General features: G+C 39.6%; 1 protein-coding gene across 1 annotated transcript in view; it reads right to left on the reverse strand.

The window, feature by feature from the left end:
• The window catches only part of LOC140724532 (kinesin-like protein KIF28), a 101,477-nt gene that overhangs the window by 75,329 nt on the left and 13,275 nt on the right, over positions 1 to 12,873 (reverse strand). Inside the window, exons 4-6 of the mRNA XM_073038976.1 lie at positions 9,513 to 9,719; positions 9,378 to 9,413; positions 6,622 to 6,843 (exon numbers count right to left, since the gene is read on the reverse strand). Of these exons, the coding sequence (XP_072895077.1) occupies positions 6,622 to 6,843; positions 9,378 to 9,413; positions 9,513 to 9,719 (465 nt within the window). The remainder of the gene's footprint in view (positions 1 to 6,621; positions 6,844 to 9,377; positions 9,414 to 9,512; positions 9,720 to 12,873) is intronic.

The raw sequence follows: 12,873 nt of genomic DNA on the forward strand, positions 1-12,873 counted from the left end.
TGTTGTGGATAATGAGGTGGGTTTTCAAAGCTTGCAGGGAGATTTATGCCGGTTAGAAGAATGGGCTGAACGTTGGCAGATGGAGTTTAATGCTGAGAAGTGTGAGGTTCTACATTTTGGCAGGAATAATCCAAATAGAACATACAGGGTAAATGGTAGGGCATTGAGGAATGCAGTGGAACAGAGAGATCTAGGAATAATAGTGCATAGTTCCCTGAAGGTGGAGTCTCATGTAGATAGGGTGGTGAAGAAGGCTTTTGGAACGCTGGCCTTTATAAATCAGAGCATTGAGTACAGAAGTTGGGATGTAATGTTAAAATTGTACCAGGCATTGGTAAGGCCAAATTTGGAATATTGTGTACAGTTCTGGTCACCGAATTATAGGAAAGATATCAATAAATTAGAGAGAGTGCAGAGACGATTTACTAGGATGTTACCTGGGTTTCAGCACTTAAATTACAGAGAAAGGTTGAACAAGTTAGGTCTCTATTCATTGGAGCGTAGAAGGTTGAGGGGGGATTTGATCGAGGTATTTAAAATGTTGAGAGGGATAGATAGAGTTGACGTGAATAGGCTGTTTCCATTGAGAGTAGGGGAGATTCAAACGAGAGGACATGATTTGAGAGTTAGGGGGCAAAAGTTTAAGGGAAACACGAGGGGGTATTTCTTTACTCAGAGAGTGATAGCTGTGTGGAATGAGCTTCCTGTAGAAGTAGTAGAGGCCAGTTCAGTTGTGTCATTTAAGGTAAAATTGGATAGGTATATGGACAGGAAAGGAGTGGAGGGTTATGGGCTGAGTGCGGGTAGGTGGGACTAGGTGAGATTAAGAGTTCGGCACGGAGTAGGAGGGCCGGAATGGCCTGTTTCCGTGCTGTGATTGTTATATGGTTATTAATAGATTAGCCCACTTTATTAGGTACAGGAGTGGAACCCAGTGTGATCTTCCATTGCTATAGCCTATCCACTTCAAGTTCACACACAAAATGCTGGAGGAACTCAGCAGGCCAGGCAACATCTATGGAAAAGAGTACAGTCAACGTTTCAGGACGAGACCCTTCAGCAGAACTGAGTTGATAATTTATGACATTCATGAAACTAGTGATGCCACAAAACACTCTTGTTTAATCTGTTGACACAAACCTCTCTGAAGCTGCTCCCACTGACTGTTCCTGGGATTGAACTTCAATGTTTCCTAGAATGTTCAATTTTCACTCTCAGGCTGTTACTCAGCTTAGGGAGTGTCTGTCTTCTCTGAAGCAGCAGTGACAATGGAAAGGTCGAGCACTTTCACCTGCAGGTCACATTTTCTCTGTGATCCAACCATGGCAACCATGAGAGATTAAAGTTAATATAAAGTTATACTTCAGGCAGATGGGACTCATCAACTGTGGTTGGCAGCTCATCTAGAAACATAGAAAACCTACAGCACAATACAGGCCCTTTGGCCCACAAGGTTGTGCTGAACATGTCCCTACCTTAGAAATTGCTAGGCTTACCTATAGCCCTCTATTTTTCTGAGCTCCATGAACCTATCTAAAAGTCTCTTAAAAGACCCTATCGTATCCGCCTCCACCACCATTGCTGGCAGCCCATTCCATGCACTCACCACTCCCTGCATAAAAAACTTATCCCTGACATCTCCTCTGTACCTACTCCCCAGCAGCTTAAACCTGTGTCCTCTTGTGGCAACCATTTCAGCCATGGGAAAAACTTCTGACTATCCACATGATCAAAGCCTCTCATCATCTTATACACCTCTATCAGGTCACCTCTCATCCTCTGTTGCTCCAAGGAGAAAAGGCCGAGTTCACTCAACCTGAGGCATGCTCCCCAATCCAGGCAACATCCTTGTAAATCTCCTCTGCACCCTTTCTATGGTTTCTGCATCCTTCCTGTAGTGAGGTGACCAGAACTGAGCACAGTACTCCAAGTGGGGTCTGACCAGGGTCCTATATAGCTGCAACATTACCTCTCGGCTCCTAAATTCAATTCCACGATTGACGAAGGCCAATGCACCGTAGGCCTTCCTAAACATGCAGTCAACCTGCACAGCAGCTTTGAGTGTCCTATGGATTCAGACCCAAAGATCCCACTGATCTTCCACACTGCCAAGAGTCTTACCATTAATACTACATTCTGCCATCATATTTGACCTACCAAAATGATCCACTTCACACTTACCTGGGTTGAACCCCATCTGCCACTTCTCAGCCCAGTTTTGCATCCAATCAATATCCCGCTGCGACCTCTGATGGCCCTCTACACTATCCACAACACCCCCAAACTTTGTGTCATCAGCAAATTACTAACCCATCCATCCACTTCCTCATCCAGGTCATTTATAAAAATCATGAAGAGTAAGGGTCCCAGAACAGATCCCTGAGGCACTCCACTGGTGACCAACCTCCATGCAGGATATGACCCATCTACAACCACTCTTTGTCTTCTGTGGGCAAGCTAGTTCTGGATCCACAAAGCAATGTCCCCTTGGATCCCATGCCTCCTTACTTTCTCAATAAGCCTTTCATGAGGTACCTTATCAAATGCCTTGATGAAATCCATATACACTACATCCACAGCTCTTCCTTCATCAATGTGTTTAGTCACATCCTCAGAAAATTCATCAGGCTCGTAAGGCATGACTTGCCCTTGACAAAGCCATGCTAACTATTCCTAATCATATTATACCTCTTCAAATGTTCATAAATCCTGCCTCTCAGGATCTTTTCCGTCAACTTACCAACCACTGAATTAAGACTCACTGGTCTATAATTTCCTTGGCCATTTCTACTCTCTTTTTGAATAAGGGAACAACATCCCCAAACCTCCACACCTCCAGAATCTCTCCCATCCCCATTGATAATGCAAAGATCATCACCAGAGGCTCAGCAATCTCCTCCCTCACCTCCCACAGTAGCCTGGAGTACATCTCATCCGATCCCAGTGACTTATCCAACTTGATGCATTCCAAAAGCTCCAGCACATCCTCTTTCTTAACATCTACATGCTCAAGCTTTTCAGTCTGCTGCAAGTCATCACCACAATCGCCAAGATCCTTTTCCATAGTGAATACTTAAGTAAAGTATTCATTAAGTACCTCTGCTATTTCCTCCATACACACTTTCCCACTGTCACACTTGATAGGTCCTATTCTTTCATGTCTCATCCTCTTGCTCTTCACATATTTGTAGAATGCCTTGGGGTTTTCCTTAATCCTGCCTGCCAAGGCCTTCTCATGGCCCCTTCTGGCTCTCCTAATTTCCTTCTTGAGCTCCTTCTTGTTAGCCTTACAATCTTCTAGATCTCTAACATTACCTAACTCTCTGAACCTTTCGTAAGCTTTTCTTTTCTTCTTGACTAGATTTACTACAGCCTTTGTATACCACGGTTCCTGTACCCTACCATAACTTCCCTGTCTCATTAGAACGCTCCAATGCAGAACTCCACATAAATATCCCCTGAACATTTGCCACATTTCTTCCATACTTTTCCCTGAGAACATGTGTTACCAATTTAAGCTTCCAAGTTCCTGCCTGATAGCCTCATCTAGGGGAAGGGAAACTCTGATCTCAAACCTCCACTGCCTTGCAGCTATACCCACTCATGGGGACAACCTTGGGAGCAAACCCTGAGGGAGAACTCTGGAACTGGAGCCCATAAGGCAATTGTATGTTGAGCTGAACAATGACTGGCTACTCCTGTGACGCTGCTGGTGCCAAACTGTATCGGTCTCTGCTGTTCCTTTGGGTTCCTCAGATGCATGGAGAAGGAGAGCTTGCTACCTGGGCAACAGCTTGCACTTCATATTATACGGCCTAGGCTTGCGTATCTAGACAGCTAGGACACAACATCCTTGATCGACCCTGACCAACGGAGGCCTCAGACTCAGATAAAGTTGTAGCAAGGTAATTATAAAGTTATGCAAAACAACAGTAGTCTCGGGAATTTGGAATATTATAGAACTCAGCAAAGGGGGACAAGAAAATAGATAAAATATTAAAGAGTAAATTGGCAAGAAACATAACAATGGATCGTGACAGCTTTTATATATACATCAAAAGGAAAAGATTAACAAGAAAAATGCAGATCCCATATTGAGAGGGAAGAATTTATAATAAAGAACAGAGAAATGGCAGAGAAATTAATCAATTACTACATATTTGTCTTCACAGAAGACGTAAAATCCTGCCATAAATATCAGAAAACTGCTCTAAATGAGAAGAACAAAGGAAATTGCTTAGAAAAAAACTAAAGAGTGGGTAATGCTAAAATATGGTGAATCCCAAGAAATTGACTGTGTTAATTCCAGAACTTTGAAAGAGATTGTGAAATGTCTTGGATATAAAATTCTGTAATACCTTCTGACTGTAATACTGCATATATATGGGAAGGTCCACAGATTAGAGGGGGTTGGAAGGATATAGTTCAGGTGCAGGTAGATGGGACTAGGCAGATGATCGGGTTGGCCTGGACTGAATGGGCTGTAGAGCCTGTTTCTCTGTTGTGGAACTCAATGACTATATAACCACTGAAATAGGCTCAGAGGTCCAAATGCCTCCTATGTCGTATGTTGTAACATACTCTAAGTTGAATCCAAAATGAAAGATGAGGAGATTAGTGAGATTTGTGGCAGCATTCACCATGGGAACCGTTGACTGTGAGGGGAGCCCTGAGGTGATTGTGGTGAAGTGAGGTGAGAAATCGTAAGAAAATAAAAAGCAAGATTGTGTGGGATTAATCTTACAGAATTTGCTCTCAGCACTTGAGCAGCTTTAACACTATGTGGACTTAGTGAGAGATGTAAAATTATAAGAAAAAGCAATACACCATTATTAATATTTGGAATTTGACCAGCAAAGGATTACAAATATTTGGAAGACGTTCACAGCATTATTTTTTCCATTATTATTGATGGTTACCGAGAGTTGTGCAATAAAAATTGTTTCCCCATATTTCATTGTGCAGTCCTTACCACCCCTGATTAAATAATGTGTTATATGCGTTGCTGAATTAATAGATATTGATCATGTTTAAATTAAAGGCGCACATATACATCACCAGGGAGATGCTGTTTAATAGAAAATCCAATAAATAATGATGGAATATCTAATAAAGATTTTTATCTTTTGTGAAATGAGTATAAAATACTCAGGAGTAGAAATTTATTTTAATAATATGCTTAGATGAAAGTACGAAATGGACCTATAGTAGCTTTATGTTACAGTCTGCTTCGATAATTTTGGAACCAAGAACATATAACAACTACCTTCGGGCATGGTTAGTGCTACCAACCAAAAGATAAATTTCTACATTCAACTTTGATAATTCTATGGTTTAATAGACTACAAATAAAAATAAATAATGACTTGGGTGAAGAACTAGAGGGTCAATTGTATTCTCAAAGGGATTATGCCTTCAGGAAATGGGGTGAAAACGTAGCAGATTGTCCTTCACAGAGATTCGGGCCAGGCACGTAATGATATAACTGTACAAGTTCAATCATCCTTTTGATGAAAATATTGCTTTTGTTTGACTGACACTACTGCAGATTGAACTGCTCATGTTATCAAAATATTATCAGCATTTGATGAAGTGCATTATCCTTTAGTTAAATGATTTTAAAGAATAGCAACATATAAAAATACAGGATGCATTAAAATGTGGCAGTTTTGTGCCACACTTGTCATGTGTTATGGAAACTGAGAATTCTCTTCTCACAATTTGTTCTCTTCTCACATTTTAGAAATTTTAATCGTTGAGTACATTAGAAATAATGGAGGTAACTTGAAAGCAAAACAAAGCTCATAACTGTGATGGAATTTTACCCATGGTTACCTGTCAATAATGTTAATGTAAATCAGTAACTATACAAAAAAAAAACATTATGTATCTGTATAGTAATCACATACCCATTGTGACTTTCAGCTTCAGATTATGAACTTCCTTTTTTTCAGCATTCTTTTCATCAGGTTTCAAATTTCATATTCTAAAGTTTGTGCCCAAACTAGCAATTGTACAATAAGAGCTAGACACTTTAAGTAACACTTTTCGCAGACCAAAAATAATCTAAGAATGTCAGCAAATAAATCAAAAATCTTAATAAATGTAATTCCATTTCAACATAATTTACACTTTGTCTGCTAAGTTTCACTAAAATGCAGGGAAATATATTCAAATTAAGTAGGATTCATATTGGTTTCAATACTTTTGTATATTTTCATAGTCATATCTTCTCTGAGTTGACGGTTCTTCTTTTCATTTCCAACTTTGCTTGCTTTCCTTCCTCATTTGTGCTCAGTTTAATACACAGTAATTAACTCTTTAACTGTAACAGGAATAAATTCCACATGTTATTATCCTAAGTATTTCTTAACCACATAAGGTTCTACCCTTCAAACCTTACTCAGTTAAGCAGGATCAAATAATAGCTTTGCTAAACCACTTCTATAATGCTTAATTACGATGGTTTCACAATTATATATGAAAAGGTAATGCTACTAAAATGTATTTTGCTCACTGCTTCATATTGTTGCCTTTTTATTGGGAGCATTTCCAAAAGCCTAGATGCTGAAAAGATACCACACTATTAACAAGCTTCCTTAATGGTCTTGTACTCAATACCTGCTGAAAGTAGATTCTGATAACCATGTGGGATCTGCTGCTACTAGTGTTCCAATTCGTTGAAGCAACACTTCTGTTCCGGATTCCTTGTTTCAGGAAAGCCTCGAGTTGACCAAAGCTGCTACAAAGTACTGACTTAAGGCTCTCAACGTAAAATCCATTTTTGCCTTCCCGGATCCGTAGACCACCAGGGTTTCGAATCTTTGACAGGAGGTCCTTAACCTTTAAAACCAAAATAAGTGACCACAACAGATAATGCAAGTCTCTGACTGGTAGCTGGCAACCAATGTCTGATCTTTTTTTTAATCTACTGCAAATCCATAAGCAAATATATTCATGAATAATAGCAATGCTATTTTAAAATACTACAAAACATTTATTTTGCTCATGGCTTCATATCATCACTCTAATATTACTGTTTATCAAATATCACATGATGTCCATTGGTTCCAACAGACTCAATATTGGAAAGCTTTGGCATAGTCTGTGAGCTCCACTTATGGTATTACAACCAGAAGCCGGAAAAATGGATTCTTATAATCATGTAAGTAAAATGAATAAACTCTTCTCAGGCTTCCAGCCAGGTACAGGTATCGTTTATAACCGATGCATCATCCCTAATGAAGATGGCAGAGTTTGTCATCGAAACGTCAGTTATAATCAATATCTGTACCTGGCAGGAGAGCCTGAGAAGAGTTTATTCATCATATACACCAGGAAAGCACTAGATCCTTTTTCAAGTAAGTGATTTTTTTTTTAAACTGCAGACACTGGAAATCTGAAATAAAAACAAAAAATAATGAAATTCTCAGATCCGTTTCTCCCCCCACAGATGCAGTCAACCTGTTGAGTGTTTCCAGCACTTTCTGTTTTTATTTATGATCACCATGTGGCATCTCCTTCTAATGGTGTTCCAGTTAGTTGTGGGAACACTTATGGACCTGTTCCTGAAACATGTTGCTTGGTATGTGGAATGAGCTTCCTGTAGAAGTAGTAGAGGCCAGTTCAGTTGTGTCATTTAAGGTAAAATTGGATAGGTATATGGACAGGAAAGGAGTGGAGGGTTATGGGCTGAGTGCGGGTAGGTGGGACTAGGTGAGATTAAGAGTTCAGCACGGACTAGGAGGGCCGGAATGGCCTGTTTCCGTGCTGTGATTGTTATATGGTTATATGGTTATATGGTTATATGGTAATGGCATAGAAGTGCTCAGATTAAAAGATAGTGACACAAGATAGATAATTTCCTTTGGCAGAGTTGCCAAGAGACAGATGCTGTGGCTGCAAGATCAAATTAATGGGACAGAATGAAGTGCAGAAGCACTTCTATATGGAGGAACTTTTCCAGGGCTGGTGATTGAGGCAGAAACAATGCTAACATCCTTGATCAGAGACTAAATTGTTCTTGGGAATGGTTGGCAGAATGTGCAACTTGCTGCAAGCACTGGCCCATGAAGAAATCAAACCCATTATCAGTGAGATCTCAATTGAATCATTTGAGCCAAATGATGTATACTTCATTTGTATAATTATATACTTCTAGTAAGAGACCAGAATGTGCTGGGAATTGCTACTGATCATCACTTGGCTGCTGGCATTTACTGCTTCTCCTGTAAATCCAACAAGTGTGGGTCGCCTCAGCAAACGTATTGGCACTGAACTTGCTGGACAAGTTACCCTTGCAAATTCCTTGAAACATTGATGGAATAATGCAATAACGCAGCACTAACTTAAAGAATCTCCCAAAGATCTGAGGCAGGAACAGCAAATCCAATCAACTTCTTCACTACTCTACTGCAAAAAAAAAGTATGTTTTCAAGAGAGAATGCACTGAAGATTCCTCTGAATGGTTCCTTGGAGGGTAAGCCTGTCATGTGAGGAGAGATTGTATAGAGCATGCCAGGCTATTGGTTAGAGTTTAGAAGTTTGAAAGGTGACTTCATCAACACAAACAAAGTTTGTTCAGCAGAAAAGATGCAAAGAAGATGTTTTATTTGTCAAAGGAGTGTGGATCTTAGAGTCAAAATAAGGAGTAGGACATTCATGACAGAAATGACAAAACGTTTCTGCACACAGAGGACGGTGGATCTATGGAGTTCTGTGCCCCAAAGGGCAATGGAGGCTGACTCATTTTCTACATTCAAAATGGAGCTTGATAGAATTTCAGATATTAGAGTCAACCACAAGAGTGAGAATATGGAGTGACAATTAGGCCAATAATGAGGGCAACTTTCCTCCCTTGAAACAAATAAGTAAACCAGATGGGCTTATAATTAAAATTACCAAATTTTAAGGACTGAATTTAAATTCCACACCTGACAGAATTCAAAGGTAGGTTATCAGTTAGGATTATTAGTCTGGGTTACTTGTGAGGTAATTTAACTGCTGTATCACCACTGCAACTAATTATTATATAGTAACATAAACCAGACATCAATTCACAACCAATATAGGCTCTTTATCCAAATGCTAATCATACCCTTCCTCCACAGCTGCTGCATAACCTGTTCTTTGAGCAGCTTGGTTTTGCTCCAGATTGCAGCATCTGCAGTCTCTTGTGTCTCCATCTTAGATTTACACCATATCCATCAGTATCTATGCCTTATAATCAACTTCAACATAATGGGTGCCCATCCAAAGTTGAACTCTTTTCTTTAGCACTGATATTTACTGTCCACAAAAATTGGAAAGTGTCATTACATTTAGGCGTACAATTACCATTTTACTACCAGACAATACCATATCTGTACTGTACATACCTGTTCATTGTAGATCTCAAACATGCTAAAATAAACCTACAAAAAACAATTGATATCCAATAAAGTGGCAGGTTTAGATGTTAAACCAATTTTAAACAAACTTAGAAACACTATAAAAATGATAGAGCTTCTTACATAAAACTCTATGTCATTCTTTTGATGCAACTTAATCTCCTTGAAGAGTTCTTCACAAATCATGGGAACAAGACCCCTGTTTCTTCCAAATCCTGTCATGGAGTGGCTCTTCCCTGATCCAGTCTGTCCATAGGAAAAGAGAGTTGCATTGTACCCCTGCCAGGCCTTCTCCAGCACTGCTCTCCCAAGGTCGTTAAAGATTCTTTCCTTTCAATGAATGTCAGAAATGGATTCACAGTAATATAAAAATCACGATATTCAAAATTATTCTGCAAATCGAGATAGATTTTTAATGCTTTAAAATAATACTGCATGTCATTTGTTAATGTTTGCTATTCTTATTTTTTATTTATTTCTAGAGAGTTTCACTTAAGAGGAGCCAAGACTTGAAGCGTGCGGCACGATAACTTAAAAGAGGCAGATACTAGTTGTTTCTGGTGCAGAGGTACATTGTTAGTTAATGGTTGATTGTCTTATTAGCTCATTGATAGCAGCCAATAAAAAGAGCCAAGCAGAGTGGCCATTCTGGAGGAGGGAAAGAAGGGATAGGACTGGTGAATTTTGTGTTGGGGTTGGATGGTGGATTTGGAGAAATGAAGGGAATGAGGAGATAGTGAGGGGATGGATGAATGAAAACTGAGACAAAGGGAGTAAAAGATTAAGAAATGATAGTGGAAAGAGCTCTGAAAGTGAGGAGATGAACAAGTTCAGAGAGAAGGTGGTGTCATAATAAGGTTTAATGAGAAGGCTCAAGGATATATGAAGAAAATTAACCTGTTTGTTCTAACAACAACACTGGTAAATAAGATAGGGGAAATAGTATTTGCAAAAGTCCTTAATGATGGCAACCTATTGGTAAGATGTGTAAATGAGGAACAGCTTGAGAAAGCACTCAAATTAAGAGAGGTAGGAAAATGTAAGGTGGAATACACAGGGAGGGTGGAAGCATGAAATGGTGGTGGATGTAAAGGAGTGATCATGGGGGTCACTCATGATCACCAATGAGTATAAATATGGAGGAGTTAAAGAGGAATATCAAAGGAGGAAAAGTAATGTTCAAAGACTGAAAACAACAAAGGAGGGAGTGAAAAAGGAAAGTGAAACAGTTGTGGTGATCTACTTTCTACACAGGCAAACCAGCTCACAAAATGGCACATGCATCGGCAGAGAGGCCAGCCCCAAAATGGTGCTGGGCCTTCTTCACCAGCAAGAGGAGAAAGCCCACACGCGGGAAGGGACTTTTGTAATGATCCTCTGACGTCATTTCTGCCTGGAGAGGATGGGAATGGAACTGCGTAAAAGCCAGTGCCGCAAAGTTTGAATAAATTAGTCTGGAGTGCAACTTACGGACTGTGTGCTGTTATTTCTAGCTCTGTAAGTAGTACATTGCTACACAGTATTGATTGAATTTGAAGAAGAAAGAGTGCCAGGGAAGGTGTTCCTGGGTTTCATGAGTTACCCAGTAAGAGTGTATGTGCCAAAACCATTGAGGTGCTATATTTGTCAAAGGTTTGGACACATAGCTAAACACTGTAATTGGCAGAGGAGATGTGCTAGATGTGGGGGTGATCATCAGTATGGAAAGTGTGGAACAGGAGTGCAACCAAAATGCTGTAATTGTGGAGGAGCTCATAATGTGGCACATAGTGGGTGTGAGGTTATGAGATGTGAGAATAAAATTCAAGAAATAAGAGTGAAAAGAAAGATCACTTATGCAGAAGCTGTAAGAATGTCAAGAAAACAGAATAATGCTCCTATAGAACAAGGAGCAAGAGGGATGCAACAAAGAACAAATGACAGGATTTATGTAGACAAAAAGGCTCTAGTAACATTCACTGCAGAAATGATTAATAGTATGGCTGAGGTAAAGTCAAAAAGTGAAAAAATTCAGCTGGTTGTCAAAGCAGCAATGAACCACTTAGGGTTAGTAGGATTGACATGGGAAGAAGTGAGGGAGAATCTCACTAATTAGTCAAACCAGGAAGTGTCATGGGTTGGTTAATACTAATTATGTTGATTCTTTTGCAATGGAATGCAAGGAGCTTACTGTCCAATACCCAGGAATTCAAGCGGTTTACTAAAGAAATGGTTGTAAAACTGGATGTAGTGTGTATTCAGGAGACTTGGTTGAAACCAAATTTAGACTTTATGGTATATGGATATAAAATGATAAGGAAAGATAGAAATCTAGGGGGAGGGGGTTTTGCTATATTAATCAAACAAGGTATACCAAAAGGGAGATGATCAGGAATACATAGTGGTGGAAGTGTGGGAGAGAGGGGAGGAAGTGGTTATAATTAACTACTATAATCCATGTAAAAGGTTGGATTTTGACAGCCTACTAACGATACAAGGACAAAACAGATATAAAGTAGTGTGTTGTGCAGATTTCAATGCTCACAGTACAATATGGGGGGGGGGGACTCGTTTACAGATTCAAATGGAAAGATAATTGAAGATTTGATGGAAGAAAAGGATTTGGTGTGTATGAATGATGGTAGAGGAACAAGGATAAACATAACAGGAACTGAGTCAGTATTAGATGTTACGTTAGTGTCTAATACCTTGGCAGGAGTTAGTAACTGGGGAGTTTGGACTGCTTCAACAGTAGGCAGCGATCACTACCCAGTTTCATGTTCAGTGGGTGAAAGAGTTGAAGAAAGATCAGGTGGTGGAATCCCACAGTGGGTGTTTGGAAAAGCAGATTGGGGTAAGTTCCAGAAGTTGAGTGAAGAAGCATTGACAAGGATTGACATTTCTGGAAATATAGATGAATTAAACAGTCAGGTGACTTCAGCAATTATTATGGCAGCAGAAGGATCTATACCCAGGAGTAAAAATAGGATGAATAGAAAACTGGTACCATGGTGGACAGGGGAATGTTGTCAGTCTGTATAAAATTTTTTTTTTAAAAAAACAGAAAAAGAGCATTCAGACTAGTTAAAAGAATCCATAATATGCAGCATTTGATTCAATATAAGAAGGCACAGGCAGTGGTGAGAAGAACTATACGTCAAGCTAAAAGGACAAGTTGGAGGAGTTTTTGCAACAAAATAGGAAGAACAACACCTGTGGAAGAGGTATGGGGAATGATTAAGAGGATGGGAGGAGATAGAAAGGAATGGGAATATCCAGTAATTATATCTGAGGAGGAAACAGCAGTCTCCAGGGATAAGGCTGAGATCATGGCCAAGTTGTTTGTACAGATACATAGTTCAAAATTTGGCTGAAGAATGGAGAAGGGAAAGAACAATGCATCAGCACCCAGGTGTGTTAAACAGGAGGGAAAAAACTGATAATATAATTGATGAACCATTTACGTTGGCAGAGATGGTGAGAGCAATAAAGAGATCGAGACCAA

The sequence above is a fragment of the Hemitrygon akajei genome, chromosome 3 (genome assembly GCF_048418815.1).
Source record: "Hemitrygon akajei chromosome 3, sHemAka1.3, whole genome shotgun sequence".
In the NCBI taxonomy this organism is placed as follows: domain Eukaryota; kingdom Metazoa; phylum Chordata; class Chondrichthyes; order Myliobatiformes; family Dasyatidae; genus Hemitrygon; species Hemitrygon akajei.